This window comes from Barbatula barbatula (genome assembly GCF_947034865.1).
Source record: "Barbatula barbatula genome assembly, chromosome: 18".
NCBI lineage: Eukaryota > Metazoa > Chordata > Actinopteri > Cypriniformes > Nemacheilidae > Barbatula > Barbatula barbatula.
Window position 1 is genome coordinate 8,991,959 of NC_136781.1, and position 23,065 is coordinate 9,015,023.

Genomic DNA, 23,065 nt, shown 5'->3' on the forward strand with positions numbered 1-23,065 from the left:
ATATCTAAAGCAAGCATACCGCTTTTCATGAATGTGCCCAGAAACCAACTTTTTAGTCTCTCTCACGCTCTTTCTTTTTATCAACCTCCTTCCAATGAAATGTTCATATTGTTTTATGCTCAAAACAGACATTTAAAAAAACTAAATTTCCCTTTTGTGGAATAAAATTAAATGAGGTGTGACCCTGAGAAGTTTAACCTCATTGCTAAAATCCCGGTGCTTTGGTATTAATTCAACATAGTAGCTAACTCTGTTTTTAAGATCAACCGTAAAATAAGGAACAAGTCGCAACTGCAGTTTCAAACACGCATTATATTCCATTTATTTGCTTATAGTTAAGGAGGCTTATGTAAATAATACAATCTTGGCCGTTAGGTGACAGACACCCGTGTAAGCTTGTAAATATTTGTGTAATCCATGTAAATATCCATTAAACGCTGTGGCGTTTGATTTGATTTATTCTGTGCTCGACGAAAGCACGTATGTGTGCATGCGTTGCCTCTTGGTAACAGCTAAAGCCGGTTTCCATGGCAACACGGCAGCTAGCGCTACTATCGAGCGGGACACGGTAGCGTTCGCTGCAAGAATCTGAAAGTACGCACACCCGAACACATTTCGCGCGATGCATCACACTGCCAACTAACTGCATGTAGACGGCTAGATGCCCTTGTAGAGGCCGTTAAGCCATCTGTTGTGTATTTTTTCATATGGGCCTGCAGCGCAAAACAGGGAGGATGCGTGTATGTGAGAGTTGGAGGAGGAGGGCTGTTCTGACTCGCGTGTTTATTCCAGACAGAAACATGATTAGCCAGAAGGGGGTTCGGGTGTTAAAGTATCGCTCATTAACTCTGGACTCCCCCCTCCAAAACCCAGCCCGTACATACTGCCTACTCTATGCATCACACTTTAACACATGCACATACGAACAGCACACACACTTGGCGACAGGCGCTAACGTCTCTCTCCCGCCACCTTCCCAGAAAAGCATCATCATCGGTGACCGGGGTGTAACGTTAGCTGTTTACGTGCCTGTGGATAGCCTCGCTGACACGTGACAATCAGTGAAAGGCAGTTTTCTGTAAATGTAATGTAATGTTTTTCATATGTCAGCTGCATAATATATGATTCTTTGAATATTATAATGCTTCTTATACACGACTGCTTAGTGGTTTATAAATAAATGATAACGAATGAGATTTGGTATATTTTAAAAAGGTTTACTTGAAATTCTCTGAAAATTTGGAATTAATATACTTATCTGCTGATAAGATGAAAACTCAGATATTTGTTTTCTGCTAAATCGATGTAGTTTGGCCTGGTCAATTAATATGCTATAATCTTCTGGTGGATCATCTGTATATTATTAGTTTTCACCGTGCAAATATATGTGTTGCCTTGAGTGATAATGATGAGAGTGTGAACACAGAATGCGTTCATTATCCTCATATAACAACATTTTACTGTATAAGTGTAAATTGTTAGTCTACATTTGGTCATTTATGCCTCCGTTGTGAAACACTGTTATATAGGCACTCAGGACAGGAATGTTAAACATGGCATAGCAGTATCAACACATAAGGCAAATTGTTATTGTCAGAGGACAAACAATCTTTTTTTGGAGTAGATTAAAGAGCCCAGCCTTCAAAAACAGCTAGAGTGTTGTGGGATAGAATGCAGGGACCTTGGAGCGTCTTTTACAACATTGAACTTTAGTATCATTTTACACTTTACACGGCTTTTAGTTAAAAGTGTTATCATGACATAAGAAAATTTGACATCCATATGACCAACAATTTCAAGAATAATGTAACGCAAGAGAGTTTCCTGTGTGAAGGGACCGTTGAATACTTTCGGTAGCAGCTGCATCCCTCCCAATCTAAATGTTATTCTTAGAATGAAACTAAGAAAGCAGGTCAGTCTTTGCAATAATTTTAGAACTTAATGGTGGTAGTAGAGTTTAAATCTGTCAGTGTTCTGACATGACATGGTGACATATCTTTAAAATTGTTGGCTGCTGTGAAACCAGTGTTTGAAGTAATGGGGCATTACGCAGAACAGTATTAAACATTTTAGTACAGGCGTTATTAGGACCCCATTCCAATACAAATGGCGTCCCAGATGTACCAATTATGCAGGATATGTAATCTGCTAATGCTTGATTTAAGGTAAAAAATTAAGTTTATAAATCTCTTAAACAGGTGTAATTAATGTTATGTGTAATGTATTACACTTGGCTAAAGTACTATAACAAGAAAATCCTCTTTTCCTTAAAATAATAAAATGATCTAAATACTGGTTTAAGGAAAATGTTTATAAATTGTGTTTTATTCCATTTTGTAAATGTCAGTTGAGGTCTGAGAACTTCTCTTGATTTTCCAAATGAGTCAAATCATCATCATTACCATTGCAGATTATAATGACCCTTCCATCCTTAATTGCAGATCTTTCAAATAATATGTGACTTTATAAATGCACCAAAAAACAAACAAACAAATGACTCCCCTCATGTCTTTAATATCATGTTCTAATTTTATTTCACACCAGGATGACAGTGAACATTTGCAACACACACACATGCAACGCATCACATGAGCATGCCATATGATGTTATATTAATCACATGCATGTATATTTCCTCCGTGTTGTGCACAGAAGCTGAAAAAAAACAATCTTCAAATTTCATCATCAGATTTCAGACCCTCAGATTGAATGTTCTTCGTGTATGTGTGTATTCTTTTATGTACAGTATCAGTCGTCACATTTGCTTCAATCACAGATGCATTTTTCATTTCCAGTTATTTATTTTGGTTTTATCATGCAGGGCCTTACCCAGCCTTAACACTTCATGTGTACAAGAGGGGTGTAAACCATTATATTGGCTTGTTGCTCGACTCCACCCGAAAACCCACCTCTCTCTGTCTGCCCGTTTGCTCATCCATGTTTTGGGTGGATGCTGTTGTTTTTGTTGTAGCACATGAGGTCTTGTTACCATTCAAACACTTACTGTACATAAATGTTGTACTCCGTATAGAAGTCTGAATGTCTTAGCACACACTGGTTTGCATATGCCTGTGTTGAGATGCCACACTGAAGCTCCTCGCACAGAAGGGAAATCAACTGGAAAAAATCAGTGTTGACAGCAGCTCTCCTCTGTGAGGAACAGGGTAGCAGGAGCGGGCGAGTGAGGAGAGGGAGGAGGGAGCGAGAGTCTGAGAGAGAGAGAGAAAGAGAGAGACTTGTGCACAGAGACCCAGCCCCAGCCTCTATTGTAGGTAAGCAGGCAAGGAAAGGCGTTTTAGGAGCGGAATTTAAACCCACAGGCGCAACACTGGTCACTGCTGTGGAGACCCCCGAAATCGGCGGACAAGGCAATATGGAGGAGGATATGGATGAAGGACAGACCCAGAAGGGTAATGGAATGCTTTTTTCTCCCTTCGTTTTTTCATCGTGGTATCTGGTTCTGTTGTTTATCTTTGTGCCTAATCCCCTCAGTGTTTTCCATTGTCTCTGATCTTGTGGATTATACAACGAGGTTATTAAAAGCATCACAATATGGGTTATTATTTATTTTTCGTGTGGGGAAATTGCTTTTTCTGACATACTTTTGATTCACATTTTTGACGAATTCACCAATGATGCGTGCACATTGCAATGCAGTACATATTAAAATTATTTATTTTATTTGCTTTCAACTACATGGCGAAAAGAAACCCATGTTTGAGCAAATACGACCACTGCCCACATCCTACAAAGAATAGATTGATTTTAGATTGGAGAGCGATTGTGTAGAGGGGTGTGTGCAGGGGATGGATCCTGTGTTTGTGTGCGTGTGAACAATCTGAGGGGACTGTCTTTGTTTGCCGCGCATTTCTGTCAGTCTGTCTGTGGGAGGTTGAGACAGACGCAGAAGAGGCCCCTTCTGTATGCGATGGACATTTAAATCATCGAACCTAATCCATTGTTTCTTTACCAAAATCTTTTCTTTTCTTCCCTCGACTGCGTGGGGTTTTCTCTCATTTGTGTGCAGGAGCATTTGTTAGCTTTGTGTGTGAGAGGGAGCCTGCTATTTATAATACCAGCTTTTGGCTGTGGTTTCAAGCTAAGGGTGGAAATCATTTGGATCTGCTCTTTTTCATCTTGGTGGTCTATAAAGAAAATTTTTGCACATTTATGCATGGTTACATGGTAGAGGCGAGGGCATTAAAAAATACAACGAGGGATATAAAAATATCTCGGGTACAATCTTCGGAACTCCTTTGGTTCGTCTCCTCCTCCGTTCCATCCATGATGGCTCTTTAGTTCTGAGATTTCCCCCCCTCCCTTCTAAAAGCAGAGCATGATGATAGAATAGCGGCCATGTCAGTGTGTTTAGACAGTCATTGGGTTTGTTATATTTTTTCATGGTAAATGCAACAACATGTAGCATTACACTGCAAGAATGATAGATTTATGCACAGCCTGATGGGGTGTTGTAACACCCAGTTATTACTTTGTGTTTTGTTAGGTCATTGTCATTATTGTTTATATGGATTACATCTATTGAAGACAGAGAAGCCATGACATGATTGGGTGGATTTAGCATTGCATCTAGTAAATACATAGTCTGTCAATGAACATTTCATTCAGTCTCCCTTTGTTTTATTTTTTACATTTATTTTGAGCTGTCATGCGTGTTCTTAAATGCTTACTGACCTAAGAATGTGATATTTAAATGCTAGTATGACTCACCTCATACAGTGAGAAGTAACCATTAGAAATCTGTAAGATGGCCATACAAAACTTGGAGTACCATGAAGTGACTTAAAGCTTTCCCTATATGGATTATTTACAATTAGATTTTATTAATAATCATTCTAGATGAATATTGTTTCACCTAATTAATTGAGGAAATGATTATTGGCCTAATATGTAATTCTAAAGCTCCAGTTAGTTGAAGACACTTGTCATCAAGTCAAAGAGGTTTCTTGACTCCATAAAGGAAAACCGAATTTCCAATGATCAAGTGGACTTTATTCTCTTAAGTGCATTGACCAGAGCACTGACCTAGTGGACGAGCAGCCAGCTGCACATCAGATGAATAGAGGAACTATGCAGCCTCATGGGAGAATGGACATTTCATTACCTCTCATGATTATTGGATTACAGAACATTAGGCTGTTAACACACGCACACACACACCATCATGCTCCTCATCTTTTATTTATGGATTTTCCCCACAAATTTCTCCCATCTTCCATTGTTGACAGACTGTTACTGTTCAGATCTTTATTTGGTAACATCCTCTGATAAGATTCAAGCATAATACTATTAAGTTTGTTTTTAGCATGCTTTGTTTAGAAATACAATGAAGATATATTTTTGATCAGTGTTATTATACACATGGAATTTGCAAGGTGTGATTGAGTGTGTTCCCTGGTTCCCTTATAGTTATAATATGGCAAGCTTGATCCAGTTTTGCAAATTAACATTCTAATTTATTGTGACTTGTGATGGATTTTAAATAGACCATGTTATTTAAAGGAAAACTTTAATTCTATACCTCTGTAAATTATCTGGCGGTTTAAATGTCTCATTTCCTTCCTGACCCTCTGTGATCCAGAGGCCACCTTCTAATCCGCACCCCTCTATTGTTCTCACGCATTGGTCAAGCCTCTCAGGGACCCAGAAGTTTTACTAATCGTCCATAAAATTGGTTCATGCCTATTTATAGAATGTTCGTTTTGTAAACAATTGTTCTCTCTAATGTTTCCAACAGGGCAGATGACCATGAGAACAGATCCGTTCGTCAGATGTTACAGCCATTTACAAGAGTACCATATCTTACAATTGGTATATTTCCAATATACGTATAAAGCAAAAAAGAGTCTAAATGACTTTTCGCAGCCCTAGGTTGGGTTCGCATAGGGAAGTTTTGGAGGATGGTTTCAAGAATACTGGAATCTTCCAGTAGCAACAACGTCACCGTCGCTAAGCGGAGATGGTAGTCTCCTCTGTTCCTGCATCATTCAATGCAATGCTGAGCAGAGATGTGTTTTCCCCCTAGTAATCCGCGTAAATGTGTCTTACCATTCAGTCCGTTTGCCACTGAATGTGTTGACACACGGCGCTGTAAGTGGGTCATGGTGCGCGCAGGCCCGGCCCAGTCTCAGGCCCAGCAACTCCGTCGTCATGGCAACCCTGCTGGTTGATTAAACATGCGCAGAGAAGGCGTGTAGATGTGCCGCGATGAAAACCTAGTTGCTTCCAGGGAGGGATCAGAGATGGAATATCAGCGCCCCTCGCCTTGCCCCTCATTGCGATCAGGCTCAATAGAATGTCAATTCTTTTAATCTCGACAGAACAACAGCATTCAGTATAATGAAATGCTAATCGCTTTTAATTGACAAATTATTCAGATCCTTTTGACTATCATCGAGATAAAGGCTGAAAGCTTAACAGGGTCCGATTGAGCTCATGAAAATTTGACTGCGGAGGAAAAAAATGAACGGCAAACTGAGCATTGTTTGTGATGTGTCAAAAAGCACTCATCTCTAACGCTCTGAACCTTTTCCTCTACATCTCTATTTGTCTCCATCTCTGACTCCCACTGTCTTTTCTCTTTCATCTGTCGCAATCTCTTATCCCATCACTCTCTCTTTCTCTATGCCCTCCATCATTAGGATTAGCATTAGTGTTTCTACCTCGGCCCTTTGTCGCACAGCCTTTGAGAGTTCTGGGAGAACGGTTCCCTCCAAACATATCCATCTGACCACTGGCTCATAGAGACCCCATAGTTCATGGGATTAATTGATGGATGGGGGAGGGGCAGGCCAGGAGTGGCACTGTGGCTGTCAGACTGACAGATGGACGTTAGGGTGGGGTGAGTTTGGGGGGGCTGCGAGGGGTAATTGGGGTGGGAGTTGCAATAGCTTTATTATTACAGGTCCCTCTTAGCTGCTTTTGTTAATATTGTTTGGGTTGAGGGTCTCTCTTTTGTGTGTATACGTTTCGTTTTTGTGCCTGAGAGCAATATTTAGTTGCATTACAGGAAAGCTCATTTTGCACAGTTTTTTCAGTTAAATATATACTTTATTATGTCTAAGTTAATTAACACAATTTTATATAGCAAAAAATAACATTAGTGAAACTATTTTCATCCAGTGATAAATGATGCTGCCTTTGCATACATTTTTGAAATTGTAAAATACAGCTTTAAACCCACTTACTGTATATTATTTATTTTTTATTTTTAAGTGTTTTCCAGGTTTGTACTTTGCGTTAGATGCATTGGTTATTAATATTTTGGAATGTATGAACTAATATGAAATTCAATTGTGTCACAGTATTTTGTCATCAAGTCGATCCTGTGAGGATTTGTAATGCAAATACATTCAAAATCCTGTAATCACAAAGTGTGCAATCTTCATGCATTCTTAATGTTATTTCATCATCTAACCCTTGAGTGTTGAATGTGAGACTGCGTTGTAGTGTAATGTCATTTTGTAATGGATTCAGAACGCTAATACTGTCAGCCGATGAGAACACACTAAACTCAATGCAGAGTATGTTACAACGTAGCAAAGCAGAGCTGTAGCTCCATCAAACGCTCCTGTGAAGAATCCCATCCATTTCCTCACTCTCATCCACAGCAGTTGCTATGACAACATGTTGGTCCCTTCCCAAAGCCACTATAAAGCCTGGTCTGAGGTTTATCGAATCAATACCACTGCGCTGTTTGACAGTCTCCTATGATTCATAATAATCAGAATAATCAGAATTGTAACTGGCCACTGACCGCAACCATGCCATGGTCAGAACTCTTCTCAGCATTCCTTCACTGAGTGGGAACATATGAGCTAATCTATCTGATGATTTGCATGTAAAGTTCTTAAAGTCAAAGTACAACTCAAACACATTAAGGTAATCATGTAGAAAACTCAATCAGAAGCATCAAAGACTATCCGTGTGCTTCGCCTCACATCCATTGGTATTCATAAATCATTCTGTTATGATTCACTCTGATATATGATGCTAAGAGGAGAAACAGTCTGCAGCAGGGGCAATTCTGCTAATCATTGGAGAGCAACAAACAGTGATGCCGGACCTCGCTGGTCTGGGCTCAGAGTGAATAGATTGAGGATTTAGTTCCAAACGTCTGGATACTTGTTAGTCTTGTCATGCAGAGGCGGGCACTGAAGAAGGCATTCAAGACTACTTACGTTTGCCTTTTGAGGACATTTTAGTGTTATATAGCATATAAAACAACTTAAGGAACACACTTTATATTAAACTAAGAATGTCACTGCAGAAATGACAGACACAAGATGTGATGAGAAACTTGCATCTTGTTCTCCACAGTCTTTGTTTTTTAGATGAATAAAATCTGAGCCTTTCTTCTTCCTCCTTTCAGGATGTATGGAGTGTTGTCTGAAGTGTCTAGGCGGCATCCCTTATCCATCACTGATTGCCACTATCCTGCTGTATGCTGGAGTGGCACTCTTCTGTGGATGTGGTCATGAGGCTCTGTCTGGAACGGTCACCATTCTCCAGAATTACTTTGAGGTGATCAGGACACCTGGAGATGCCCTGGATGTCTTTACAATGTAAGTTACACCAGCACATATAACAAACATCATCACTTTAGGTTTTTTGATTACAATAAGATTGTTACAATTAAATCTCTTATTTAGTATCTTTAGTGTAAATCTCCTAAACCTAAATACAGAAAATGTTTTTCAAAAAATTTAAATTTTTGTTCATGTTTTCAGATAATATTTATTTTTAAATACATTGTCGAATAGTTATGTCCTTGTTTTGAACTTAAAACTATAAAAAAAACGTCTTCTTCTTAAAGGCGGAATAGACGATTTGGTAAGATGCTAACTTTAGCCTGCTAGCACTCATGATCTCATGCTATCTCATGAAATCATGATCTCCACCCTCCCTTCGAATCGCCATCCAAAGCCACGCCTCCTCAAAAACGAAGCCACCAACCAGCATGACAAAAACGTTTCTGGGCAAGATTGCCTACTCAACCTTTAAGGAAATGTAAATATATGTTACTGGGAAAACAAAACAAAAACAGTGATTAACAACTCTATACCCAAAGTTAAGACACTGTCTAATATGTAAGTTTGCAATGATTTGCAAATCACAAAAACATTCAGAACAGTATAATCTATTTATAAAAAATTAGCAAACTGTTCTCAAAACTGTGAAAAAGTTAATTTATCTTAAAACATTTAACTGTTGAACGATTTTGATATTTTGAGTTTCAGTGACACAAAAATAGGAAGTCACTTACCTCAAAATTTGTATAAATATATCCTCCAATGCCGTCAGAGTGATTCCCAGCATGCATGTGTGGACTGGATAAAGGAAGTAAAAATAATGTTCTCGAAATAAAGTGTCTTTTTTTGTGGATCTATTGACAGAAATGCAATATAATATACATAACTGTGTTCAGAGGTGTAAAAACACAAAACATAATAGTGTTATGTTTTTGTATTACTTTAGAATGAGCTATTTCTATCTACAGCGCAGGGCCCCCTTACATGTGTCTACAGTAGCTTTAATAGACAAACTGCTCTACAGAGCGTGTTTCATAAATATGCTATCTCCTTTGGCAAAGAAGCCAAAACGTGATGACATCTAGTTCTGTGTCAGTCACCGTAGAGCTTCGAAAGAGAGTGGTGGAGTGAGCCGTTGGTTGCAATTTCTCAACATCACCGCTAGATGATGCGAAAATCTCCACATTGCTGCTTTAATGTAACATTTTCATCCTTTCATTAACTTTTCCCCTTTTTTCCACAGCATTGATATCATAAAGTATGTGATCTACGGTATTGCCTCTGCGTTCTTCGTGTATGGCATTCTTCTGATGGTAGAAGGCTTCTTCACCAGTGGTGCCATCAAGGATCTGTATGGAGACTTCAAGATCACCAACTGTGGACGCTGCGTCAGTGCATGGGTGAGAAATCACTGCATAGTGATTTAGCAAAGGGCAAATACACAGCCACTTAGAGTAACTGCAGCACATAAAGATCACTTTCTATATGGGCCTGTAATGAGTACACATTAAATCACAGTTACTCTCATTTCATTTGTGCCATAGTATCTCATGTATTTCAACCTGGCAAAGGATAACACTAATTGCCAAATAAATTAGTGCTAAAACTTTCCTATACCAATACACATTTTCTGCTTGGCTAAGAATGTGAATCTGTTGGCTAAAATAAAGGTGCAATTTAGCACAAGTCATTACGTATTCTAAATATTTTTTATTTAGTGCTGTGATGTTCATTTGGTGATGGTGTATCGAGATTGTAAGGTTTACATTTTTTTCTACTTTTTTCTCTACGTAGTTCATCATGCTGACCTACATCTTCATGTTGGCTTGGCTGGGTGTGACAGCATTCACCTCTTTGCCTGTCTTCATGTATTTCAACATCTGGACCATCTGCCAGAACACTACTGCCCTAGCGGGAGCAAGTTTATGCTTTGACCCACGCCAGTATGGTACGCTTCACAATCTATTGACTTCACCGGCTAATGTGTAGGTGTGGTTTACAGTGCAAGGAGCAGAGAGAATGATTATTTGTTTTTGTTTGTTATTAGTTATACTGCATAAGTGATATTTTACATTTAAATGTACGCATTTGGCAGACGCTTTTATCCGAAACGAGTTACACAGCATTTCGTTTTACATTGATATGAATATATATATATATTTATGTAACATTATAAACAAAGATTGTTCTTGTGGAATAAGAAATATTATGGATTGTAGGTGTCGTGCCCATTGCAGAGGCGAAGTCTCTCTGTGCAGGATCAGATAAGTTCTCTGAAATGTGTCAATCAAATGAGGTGAGTAATGGTATTCATATATACAGTATCATAGGCATGCATGTGTAGGCTATATAAGTATTGACATGGTCTTATGTGTTTAAATAATTTCATAGATTACAGCAGCAATGAAGAATATTGTAAAAGTCTATTCAACACTGTTTTTCTTACAGCTGGATATGACTTTCCATCTGTTTGTCTGTGCACTGGCTGGGGCTGGAGCAGCTGTCATTGCAATGGTGAGTATTGGCAAATGTGCCCTTTACCTGAAGAGTTTGGCTCCAAAATGATTTAACTCAGTTTAAAAAAAATGTTATCATGTTATCATGTTTGCCTTGTATTTTATTGTATAAGTAAGCTGTATTTATTAGTTATTATGGCTTAAATCAAAACAAACCAACAGCAGTTGGATTTTATGCACAATAAAAAACATGATTTTTGACATGAACATGAAAACTGAGTTATCTCATTTTGGAACCAAGCTCTTAAATTATACTCTACCTAAAGAAACAGTTCACCCAAAAATAAATATTCTATCTTCATTTACTCACCCTCACGTTGTTCCAAATCTGTATACATTTCTTTGTTCTCATGAACACAGAGAAAGATATTTTGAAAATGCTTGAAACCAAACAGTTCTTGAACTGTTTTGAAGACTAAAATACTTGGTTATACTTAAAATTATAAAACACATAAATTAACAGTTGAAAAATGTCCAAATAGAATAGATTGTTCGCAATAAAAACAATGTTTCAGTGTTTGTTTAAATTCCACCAATAAAATGTTAACATGACAGCTGGATTATTCCCTTGAAACCAGTCACCGTGTGTTTATTTGATGATGCAACGTGAATGAATGACATCACCCACTTTAGCTTGAGTCTAAAGGAGCAGTATACAGTCGTGAATGATTGTCACTGTTTACCCAATTCATCCCTGGGAAATATTTAGAGCATCGGTGGCACTGGCAGGTCGCTTATTGGTTTTTCTTTCTTGATATTTAACGTCTTTTATCTTCCTGCCCATTTTTCTTACTTCTCCCTCTTTCTCTCTAGTCTCTCTCACACACATGGAGCATGTCTTTTAGTTGTCATGGAAACTGGGAGAAGAAAGGCCCTAGAGCTTGTAGCAGCAGTGCTCAGTAATTTGAGAGAAGCCATTTTCTGAACAAGGGAACGCGCTTGTTAGTTTGGTACGATGGAGCGAATTAGAGTAGGAACTTTTTGTCTCCTGCCGAGGAAAAAGCTACTTTTACTGATTATTAAGTACAATGTTTCCTTACACTCTATGAGGAGGATAATAATCGAGCTATTCTTTTGTCAACATGAAAATTAGGGTGTGGCCTTATTCAAATGAGCATGCATCATGTACACGTGATCTGCATGTTTGTAGCCAATGCACTGAAGCAGGCAACATGGTGTGTGCTCAAATGCAGAAAAAAATCTAAATTAGACATTTTTATTAGAAAAGAATGCTCATTATATATCAACACCCCTTATGCTTTGTTTATAGTTTTTTCTAATGTTAAATATACAGAACATAAAATGTGTTTATATTTCACACATGTAAAAGCTTTCGACGGGTTTACATAATGGGAATTAGCACAAAGCTTTTATGACTGCATTCTCATGCATGTTTCAAGTCGACTGTAGAATTTCCTCCAAAGCCAGGCAGGCTGCCAGAGCTCATATGTGAGGTGTCTGGCTGCTGTGCAATGCTGCCTCCTGCTGGTGCTACTGCTAATATTAGACTGACCTGAACAACATGCGTCATCACAGTCTGCTGTGTACTACCTTCTTAGTACCGAAAAAACACATGATGTATATAATTCTTAACAAATGTCCTAGAGTTCAAAATGATATCGGTTATTTTAAAATATGAATGAATAAATGCAATTGCATAAATAGTAATATAAATATATTCTATAAAAAGAAACAGGCTCAATGCACAGATTCTCATGTAAATGCATTCCGATCAGATGTACATAAGGAAACATTTTAAACAGCATAAATGTGTCAGAATAACAGAAATAAATTATATATAAAAAGAAATAACTGAATATTTTATCAATGTACCTTGTATCAATAAGATGCACTTGTGATTTAATGTTGAATGGCTTTGCTTTAGATCCACTATCTGATGGTCCTGTCTGCCAACTGGGCCTATGTGAAGGACGCTTGCAAAATGCAGAAATACGAGGACTGCAAGTCCAAGGAGGAGCAGGAGCTGCATGACATCCACTCCACGCGTTCCAAGGAGCGGCTCAATGCCTACACATAAGACAGGAAGCAGCAGCAGGGGCGAGAGGACCCTCAGAGCCTTCACTTCCTGTTAAAGGGAGTTTTGGCACTGGTGCAGTCCAGGTGGTGTGTCATACGACCAACCCCAGGGCCAACCCATTACCTCTCGCACAAACATTATTATTATTAATATTATTATTATTACTATTATTACTATTATTATTATTATGTAGTGGTAGCAGTAGTGTTGTAAGTTTTTTCAACAAAAAAAAATCAAAAATTGTGCAGGTTCTTTTTCCACCACACGCTTAATTTTTCATTATTATCTTTCTTTTTTTAAACTTAATTGAACATTAATACATGAATCATTCTTACGTACAGGGTCGGTTTCTGGGGTTAAAAAAGCACATTTTTCATGTGTGTTTGTCTCTTATGGTCTCATAATCAAGGACTTACAGCATGACAACATTTTGGTAAAAAAATATCTCTCTCTTTCTCTCGCTCTCTCTCCCTCTCTTTCTCTCTTTTTTTAAATCGTTAGAAGGTATAAAGCCCGACACCAGCAGAAGGGGTGCTCGTTCTGCATTATTTTGGTAAAAGAAAACTCAAAACTGAGAAAGAAAGACAAAAAAGAAAATTAAGCTATAACAGATGTACCATAAAGTGTTTATTTATTATTTTTCTACAAATGTCATTATCAAGATAAATACATAATGGTTATTATTTGCTTGCCGTGCTAGTTCAGTTTTCAGGTAGTCCTCAGTGTGCCAGTGGGTGGCATTGTAACTTCTCTGAGGGGGAGAGGAACTGGGCTACTTGTGACCACTTTGCAGTGGGTGTAAAATCTGCCAGACTCCCTTTTCGATTACAATGCAGCTCTCCCATTACCGGCAGCAAGCTACATATGCACAAGCCCACAGCATTATGACCCCCATTTTTTATTTTCCTATAGATGCAGATTTAGACACATGACAGGGTTTTTAATTTGACTATTTTTATTTCCGACTTTTGTATATAGTCATTCTGTAAATGTATGTACTGTACGTTAGCACTTAAACTTCAGGTTAATTCGTATTAGATTGACAAAACACATTCCATGACCGGATTGGGTGGGGAGAGGGAGGGTATTCTTTTTCAAATCTATTCAGAAAAATCAGAGAAGAAGCTAAATCCAGGCGACACAGTAATGTTGTTTTTGTGACAGATCACATATTTTAGCGGGTTTTCTTTTCAAAGGGGAATAACACGATGAAAACAGCTATTTAAAGAGCTTATAATATTATCTCGATGACAATAAAGTTACTCGTTGTCTTGCTAACCAGTCATTATTATATTGGACAATGGAGATGTCTTATTCTTTTACTGCCTGGCAAGTCATGTTCTGTCAGTGTTTTCAAGAGCTAGTTTCGTGCACTTATTTGACCATTTTGTGAGCTCTTTCTCTGTGTAAATGCATTGGGATATCAACTGCAGAGTCAGATCCCTGTAATGTTAGGTAAAGACTGTGTGAACCTAAGTGTTATTTGTGGCATGGTCATGCATTCAATGGTAATCGTTTTTACTGGATCAAAAAATAATAACGATATTGGAAAAAATCTAAATGAAAAAAAAGAGTTTCATTTCACCTTTTTAAGAGTTTGTTATATGCGACTGTCTTGCTGGGTCATGCCCTTCTTCATAATGTGCAGTAAATTGAATCCTATGCTAAAAACATTACGCTGAAACTCATTCTCTTTGATGGTAGTGCTTGATTTGTGCCTGTTTACGTTGTGGTGATCTCTCTAACTCCCTCTGAGTATAACTCTCACCCTTCTATTACTATTGCTTGTTGAGCCCCTAACTTAATGCTTTCTCTGAACCCTCACCTCTCTCGCTCTCTTTCTATCTCTCTCACTCTCTCTGTCCCAGTATTAGTCTTTTGTACTCTCACTAAAGAATGCTTAGTAGCAAGCTGTACCATTCATTTGTTTTGTACATAAATGTGCCAACCGCTTGACAGTGGCTTTTCTGATCTGTAGGGACAAAGTGCTTGCATAAATAAACTACACTGGTGTACTTGTTAATAAATACTTTATGTTGGTCATTGTGGTTCTTAAAAATAAGTGTGTGTACTCTGTTCTTATTCAAATTTCCTGAATTGTTTCATCAGTTCACCTAAAACGCAAGGTAACATCGAGATGAATCGGCTTTAAAATCTATTTAACTGAATGAACTGACTACTGGGTTACTGTAACTGTTGTTACTCACATAAACTTGCGTGAAGGTCAAATCAGGTTGCCTATAGAATTGTTTATGAGAATAACTTACAAATAGTATATAAGGAATCTTTATGTAAAACATGTTTACAACCATATGCAATATTCTGCAATTTAATAACAAAATGTAAATATACAGCAACTGGAAAATTCTATTTAATTAATGTAACTTATGAGATGAAACAAAAAGTATAGATCTATTGTTTTAAACTAGGCCTACTTTTAATATGATAAAAAAAATCAAATGGTAAATTCAAATATACAACAACAAATATATAACTAATTATTATTAGTATTTTTTCATTATAATTACATCTTAAAACTATTTGCTTAACATTTTAAATTGGTTAGGTTGTATTTTACGTTTGTAAAACAGAAGTTCTTCTGGACCAGCATTAAAGGAGTGTTGATAACGTTATCCAAATCAGATGCACGTGCCTTGCCTGAAGTTATAACTGGTCAGTGTTTGGTTATATATAATATAGGGCTAACAATTTATTTTATATTTTATTTATGGTAAATTATATTGATATTTTATTCTTTGTTAATTGCATGAAATTAAATCAAACTACTCAACAGGTATCAATTATTTGTAGGTCTACCGGAACTTTGGGCCACATAAAGATTGTCGTTATGAAACTCTCAGTTGGTAGTGTCACCCCCCCGGCCCTGTTATTCATAAATCACGACCATGGACCACAGCTCGCACTCAGGTGTCATCTACCCTCATACACGCACAAACACCGTCCGGAAAAAGGCAACCGGTCCTGACACAGTAAACGCAGGATGGAAAAGTGTCACGTGATGGGAGAACCTTCTTGCTGTTAGCCGATTAACGTGTGCCTTCAGAGAGCTTATCCTCCCTCTAACAATCGCATAAACTCATGCACACTTCCCATCCCACCCCTGTTAAACTTCAGTGACCTACTCAGCCTTGAGCAATCCTCTTTCAAATTAACACCCCACCTCCCCCTTTCCTGTGTGTTCACTCTGCATCCTTCTACTGTGCACCGTAGGCTCCTGGTTCCCTACCTGTTAGCGATGCTGCAGTGCACTTTTATTGCTGCTGTTTGCGCTAGTTGGGGAATGGTAAAGGTGTTTTCATCCACTGGTGATCGAGTGTTGGGTTCTGATGTGTGCGAGTGAGTGGTTACCTGTTGGTTCAGCTCACTGAAGGATGTATCGTCTGCTGGTGGCTCAGGTCCTGCTGGGCTGCTGGAGTGTGGCACAGCCCTTCTGTCCCTCTCTATGCACTTGTGTGTACCATGGACGCGGTGATGGCACTGGTGCCAGGTAAGAACGCTGTTGTCATAGCTTGTACTGCATTGCTTTATAATTGTAAGTTTGAGGTGTAATGTACTGCATGGCGTACAGTTAATGTGTCCGGGATGCTGTTAGATATCATTGCATAAAAATGCACATTAAATGAATAAAATTTCAAATACATTTATCACTTCGATGAAGAACAAATAAACAAATGAAAAATGGTAATCTTTAACCCTTTTGAAAGAAGGTTAAAGGTGCTTCACAATGCCGTAAAAGAATATCATTTAACCATAGTTCTACAGTATAAAGAACCTTAAACATCTGAAAAGGGTCTTTGTAGTGAAAAAGCTGGAAATATATATTACATTTTGAATTTATTGAAGGTGAAATAGTTTTTACACATACTAAAGAGTATTTTTTTCCCTTAAACAGCATGGACAAGAGAAATAAAAGACTTGAAAAAATGAAAAAACAACCAGTAAATTATTAGATATATGTATATAAAGTTAGAACCATTAAAAAATCTATGAACATTTTTAAATCAGCCTGAAATCCAATTGGCTATCCGGCTGTGCTTCTTTCATTGAATGAATTGGGTTTTAGAGGGTTTAGAGCATGTTGAATATCAAAACATTCTGAAGCATCTAGAAGAGTGGCATCCACTAGGTTAAAAAGACTTACGTTAGTTATGAATGTTAATGTTACTGTGCATTTTAATCCCTTCTCTTGAAGAGAACAACACCACATATTAAGAGCTTCACTTTTATTAACCTGTGATTCAAAATCTGTCTCAGGTCTGTTCTTTGCAATGACCCTGACATGGCAGATATTCCCGTCAACGTCCCTGTGGACACTGTGAAATTGAGGGTAGAGAAGACAGCTGTGCGCCGAGTGCCCACCGAGGCCTTCTATTACCTGACAGAACTGCGCTATTTATGGATCACGTACAATTCTATCACTTCTGTGGACACTGGCAGTTTCTACAACCTGAAGGTTCTTCATGAGCTACGACTGGATGGGAACATGATCACTACCTTTCCCTGGGAGTCTCTTAAAGAGATGCCCAATCTGAGGACCTTGGATCTGCACAACAACCGGTTGACTAGTGTTCCTGTGGAGGCAGCACCCTACCTGGCTAACATCACCTACCTGGACATATCCAGTAACAAGCTAACTACCCTGCCCTCCGACCTGGTGGACATCTGGCCTCCATTTTCAGGCACCGTGCAGAGTGCCAACCCTTCACAAAAGATTGTTCTTGGTGGGTAGTCAATATAATGATGGTAAAATATGTCTTACAAGGTTGATTTTTTTATGATGACTATTGAGCAATGGCTGTTCTTTTAATGGATTCCTCTTTGTTATAGTATAGTTTGTTGACCTGAAGTAAGACATCAGATTAGGATTCATGGTAGCTAATGGAGGCTTTAGCAGATTTAAAGTATTAAAACTGTATTGCTAAATGTTCAAACAAAATGTTACTTTCCCGACTGTAGATGAGAGACTCTCTGCCTGGATCAAATATGTTGTCGTTTGGGTAAACCGCTTACAAACGTAACTTTAAGTTTGTTGAATATTTTCCATATTGATATCTTTTCAGACAACGTGTGTGAGATCGCTTGAGAAGTCTGATAGGATTTTCCAATAAACTCTTAATCTGACTTAATCTGACTCGCTCTCATGACACTGAAATCCCTGCCAACCCTTATGGAAACATTTGCACGTCTGTGTACAACTTCACCACTAAAAAATGCTATGGCTGTCACTCACTACTAATCACAAATGTTTTGGTAGTTCATGAAAATGAAGTGTTCAGCAATTAATGTGGCTCGTATTGCTGAATATATCTGCGTAAAGACTAAAGAAACAGGAAAATGGCATGAAATGCTCTTTAATCATCTAATGTGCAAAAAAAGACAGGAAAGAAACATAAGGAATGTAGACAAAAAAACATTCAATGCAACAATATTACTTTCTCAACATTATGAACATATTAGTACATTATGATGTTGCTACTTCGTTTTGTGTTTCCTCTTATAAGGCAAACAACGACAAATAACAAATGTAGTTACTGTATACAAAAACAAGTTGAATGTTCATTGTTCTTTTTTAAGGTAAATTTAAAGTCAAGGTGACTTCAAGTTCCCTTCCACGTGAGAGCATCTAATGCTTTTCTCTTCATTGTGTCTATATATAGTAATTCCAAATATCTAAATCTAGCCTGTGTCTTCCTGGTCTCTCCCAAGATAAGTACAAGCTAATCTTTTAATGGGCCTTACAACTGTGTATGAGGCTCTGAGATGAGTTTCTTTGTGCTTGTCTGCAGCATATACACTATCATTCAAAAGTTTATGGTTGCTAACTCATTTGTTATTAATAATTTTGTTTCCAATATAAAATATTGATGAACAAAAAAGTGAACAAAATCTAGTTTGATCTAATTTGATCAAGTTAAAATATTAAGCTATTGTGAACAACAATGTAAAAAATTTCAGCTGTTTTATTTTTTTTAAGTTAAAGCAAATACGCCTTATGTGTCAATTGAACTAAAACCAAACCTTCAGCTTTTCTTAGACCTGATCTTCTGCGCATCTGTAGTAGACACATCTGTTTTTATTGTAAATTATAGAGTAAAATCAGGGAGTTTTTAACATTAAAAGTGGAACTGCAAGCTGTACTTTAAGCATAAACTAAAAGTCTCAATCTGATAGCTCGGCTGTAGAATAGAATATTGTGTAAACAGTATTCAGAATGTGTATTTTTTGGGTCACTCAAAGGGTGTTATTATGATATAAGCAGTTATCACCACCCAGCTGTTCAGCTGTATCAGTGCAATGTCTAAATCTTTGTTTACAGTCAACTGATCTAATATCCTGTCACAGACAGAATTATGTGCAGACGGAGATGTTCATGTCCAACACCTGATGCTAGCCAGACAGGACTTCCTGGCTTCACAATTTGTAGCACCTTACACATTTTAGTATAATGTCCATCTCTTTAGCCAAATCACAATAAATGTGTTATTTGTATTACATCATGTTGAATATGTTGTGGGGGTAAAAATAAAAATGATCAATATAAAAAAAGGATACATCTGAAGTTTTACACAAAATATTCCTTATGATGTTTACATATGCATATTATAAACAACATTTTCAAATCTTTGTAGGTCTGCAGGACAATCCCTGGCACTGTGACTGTCGTATTTCCAAGCTCATTGAGCTGTCAAAGATGGCCAGCACACCTGTGGTGTTGATGGATCTGTTTCTGACATGTACTGGGCCGGAGAACTTAGCTGGTGTTCTCTTCCAGCGGGCTGAACTGGATCAGTGCCTAAAGCCATCAGTTATGATGTCAGCAACGAAGATCACATCTCCTCTAGGGAGTAATGTGCTCCTGAGGTGCGATGCCACGGGTTTCCCTACACCCACCCTTATCTGGAGCAGAGCAGATAGATCAGCACTCAACAACACAGGTATGACTGTCAGTTCTATCAATATCTGAAGCACCCTTAAAGTTTGGTTATTGACATCTCATGTTGCTCAAAAGCTTTTGATCTTTTTTTTCTGTGAAACACAAAAAACATATTTTGAGAAATATCTCAGGGGTTTTGTGTCCATATAATGGAACTCTATGTTGTTTGGTTACTGCAGTAGAAAGTAAAACAGGTTTGGAATGACATGAGACAATCACTCTGTTGACTGCCATTTATGCACATGCTAATGTGGGGACCTGTGAGGTCATGAGATGACCTCCGACTTGATTTCTTCAAAGGACAGCTGCAAGTTTTGTTCCATGTTGAATTCATTATTTGTGATGTACTATTCACGTAAACACAAGTCCTACAGTGTGACATCATATCCTGGAATATCTTCTCAGTCTAATGTGACCATGGCTTTAACCTTGTTTCCCATCTCACCATTTCAAATCCCTGTAGTTGTGCAGGAATCTCCTGGTGAGGGGGTTCGTTGGTCCATCCTCAGTTTGCATAGTATTGTGTTCAAGGATGCTGGCGATTACCGTTGCAAGGCCAAAAACGTTGCAGGGAATGCCCAGGCGTTCATCACCCTATCTGTGGACGGCATGGAAACCTCAATGCAGTCACCTTCGCCAAATGTGACCAAAAGGCCCAATGCAGATGACAAACTTGTTGATCAAACCGTGGTTTCTGTCACAGAGACCACAAGGATGCTTGTTTCTACATCTCTAAGCCCCACCAGATTTATTAACCGTGATGCCATAACCACGCAGTCCCCTCTACCACCCAAGAAAAATCCGGGACCTGGTGGAGGACTGCAAAGGTCTCCACCTGCGGACAGACCGGCTAAAGTCCAGCAAAGCAAGAGTTTAATAAAGAACGGACAATCAAAATACAAAGCTGATATCGAAGGGGTTGAGATAGTGGAGGAGACCAGTGACTCAGCCGTCTTACTGTGGACGTCTGGTAGCTTACCCAGCAACACACCGCTGACCGTGGTGTACTTTCCATATGATGCTAAAGATGATAAAGAAACAGTCGATACGGTGCTGGGGCAAGGGAAGCTCCTCCTGGAATATCTGATGCCCAACCAGATGTACACAGTGTGTTTGGTGACAAAGGGGTCCGTGTCTGGGAAAGAGCAATGTATGGATTTCAGTACTCTGGATAACACTAGAGATGATGGACAAAGCAATTTCCTGATGATTGTCAGTGGGGTTGCATGTGTAATTGTAGTGCCTCTCATCGTAGTGTTGGTTTACAAGATCTTGTGTCTCTGCTGTAAAGGAAACAGTAGTGAGAATAGTGGACCAGAGGAGGACCTGTCAAAAGAGACATATGTGAAGTTTGCAACGCTTACTATGAAACAGAGAACACAGAATGGCCAGCCCAACGATCTCTGGGCCCGGAGACAGACTCAGGAGTCTGAGCGAATGCTCCTTTGCTCACGCTCAAGTATCGACTCTCAAATGACTTACAAAAGTGACAGCTCTAGATCTGAATATCTGTGCTAATGTATAGCACATGGCGTATCAGCATTGAAGGGTTATCTTTTCTTCACACTAGGAACATTGTTTAGCTCTTAGCTGTTGATTTACTGTCAAACTTGCCTTACCTGATATTTCTGCACCCTAAATTTGATCTGGTGTCTCAGATCTTATTTCGTAAAAGTTTTCATTCAGTTCCATATAATGCTGTGGTTGTTTTTTAATATGAAATGCAGTGGATGTAAATGTAAAGATGCATTTTGTGTATGCCAATATGTGATTTTATGTAACACTAATTCATCATAAAACAGGTCATTAAGTTTCATTTTAATATGCCTTTTGATATATTTTCTTTTTTCTAATCAGAACTGAAAGATAAAAATATTGGAGATGTATACTGTACATCAGTTAATTCATGGCAGATTTACATGTAGCAGTGAGGTTCTTTTAGTTTCATGTTGTTTATTTTTGATAATGTCAACGTTCTAGTTAATTGTGTCAAAGTAAGGATCAAATAGAGGAATCACACAAAACACTTTTTAGTTACACGGTTCATATTCTTAGGTCTTTGATTTGAAGTGTCCACTTGATGTTCAAAGGATTATATAAACACAACTGATGTATTTTTGTGTTGTGTTTGTCTTACTCTTTTTTGTTTTACAGGAGGTACATGCCCTGTTGTTTGTGTAAACATTTTTCAGTATATTACAGTGTATCTGTATGCATGCCTTGTGTGACACTGGAAATTCTTTGTGTGTATCATCAGCATTTGGTTTCTTAAAGTGCATTAAGCTGAAATCAGTAACCTTTGCTTCTGTATTTCCATCTCTTTTGGAAACAAAATAAATTACAATTAAAGAGCTTAAAGAGACGGTTCACTCAGAAATAAAAAACAATTTCTCACCCTTCCAGATCGGTATGAATGTCTTTGTTCTGATGAACACAGAGAAAGATTTAAATCAAAGAATGCTTGTAAACAAACAGTTTTCATAGTAGGAATAATTTCTTTATACATTTCTTTGTTCTGTTGAACACAAAATAATATAATAAAGAATGTAAAAAAGCAAAACAGTTATGGGGCTTCTTCCGAATAATTTTCTATGTGTTCATCAAAAAAAAAAAACATTTATACAGATTTGAAACAACCTGGGGGTGAGCAAATGAAGACACATTTTGGGGTTAAACTGTTTCTTTAAGTGTTGATTCAAATGATGTCAAACTGACAATTTCAGTTTACAAATCATAAGTTTGCAGCTGCAAATTACTGAATGCAGCATTGAAATGTATTATTATATAAACAAATATCTACATTGACCAGTCATGACTTGATACTTAACTACCATTGAAGTGTGGTATGAGTTTAACTCAACAAAAAAATTTTTGAGTTTATTTCAGAGCACACATTGTGCTGCATTTCCTGCCTAAATACAACAGAGAATCTGTTGTATCTGTGCCTGCCACATTTTCCCAGAGCAGCGTTCTCATTCCTGTGACAATATGACAGTCATTCAGATAA

General features: G+C 38.0%; 2 protein-coding genes across 2 annotated transcripts; both read left to right on the forward strand.

Moving 5' to 3' along the window:
- Nucleotides 1–3,281: 3,281 nt before the first annotated feature.
- On the forward strand, nucleotides 3,282–15,151 carry gpm6aa (glycoprotein M6Aa). Its single transcript, XM_079480132.1, has 7 exons — nucleotides 3,282–3,410; nucleotides 8,390–8,582; nucleotides 9,793–9,949; nucleotides 10,344–10,497; nucleotides 10,769–10,845; nucleotides 10,998–11,063; nucleotides 12,951–15,151. The coding sequence occupies exons 1-7, from the start codon at nucleotides 3,374–3,376 to the stop codon at nucleotides 13,101–13,103; spliced, it is 837 nt and encodes a 278-aa protein (XP_079336258.1). The 5' UTR covers nucleotides 3,282–3,373; the 3' UTR covers nucleotides 13,104–15,151.
- Nucleotides 15,152–16,181: 1,030 nt separating this feature from the next.
- On the forward strand, nucleotides 16,182–22,865 carry lrit3a (info leucine-rich repeat, immunoglobulin-like and transmembrane domains 3a). Its single transcript, XM_079479230.1, has 4 exons — nucleotides 16,182–16,611; nucleotides 17,379–17,845; nucleotides 19,754–20,059; nucleotides 20,522–22,865. Exons 1-4 carry the CDS (start codon nucleotides 16,496–16,498, stop codon nucleotides 21,574–21,576), a joined length of 1,944 nt encoding a protein of 647 aa, XP_079335356.1. The 5' UTR covers nucleotides 16,182–16,495; the 3' UTR covers nucleotides 21,577–22,865.
- The last annotated feature ends 200 nt before the right edge of the window (nucleotides 22,866–23,065 follow it).

What these genes read in the sequence shown, in the direction of transcription:
- gpm6aa (XM_079480132.1), top strand. Translation starts at nt 3,374, where the DNA reads ATGGAGGAGGATATGGATGAAGGACAGACCCAGAAGG. An exon ending in TGAAGGACAGACCCAGAAGG is followed by an intron (nt 3,411 to 8,389) that starts GTAATGGAATGC and finishes TCCTCCTTTCAG; the next exon opens with GATGTATGGAGTGTTGTCTG. An exon ending in GAGCAGCTGTCATTGCAATG is followed by an intron (nt 11,064 to 12,950) that starts GTGAGTATTGGC and finishes GCTTTGCTTTAG; the next exon opens with ATCCACTATCTGATGGTCCT.
- lrit3a (XM_079479230.1), top strand. Translation starts at nt 16,496, where the DNA reads ATGTATCGTCTGCTGGTGGCTCAGGTCCTGCTGGGCTGCTGGAGTGTG. An exon ending in TTCACAAAAGATTGTTCTTG is followed by an intron (nt 17,846 to 19,753) that starts GTGGGTAGTCAA and finishes AAATCTTTGTAG; the next exon opens with GTCTGCAGGACAATCCCTGG. An exon ending in ATCAGCACTCAACAACACAG is followed by an intron (nt 20,060 to 20,521) that starts GTATGACTGTCA and finishes AAATCCCTGTAG; the next exon opens with TTGTGCAGGAATCTCCTGGT.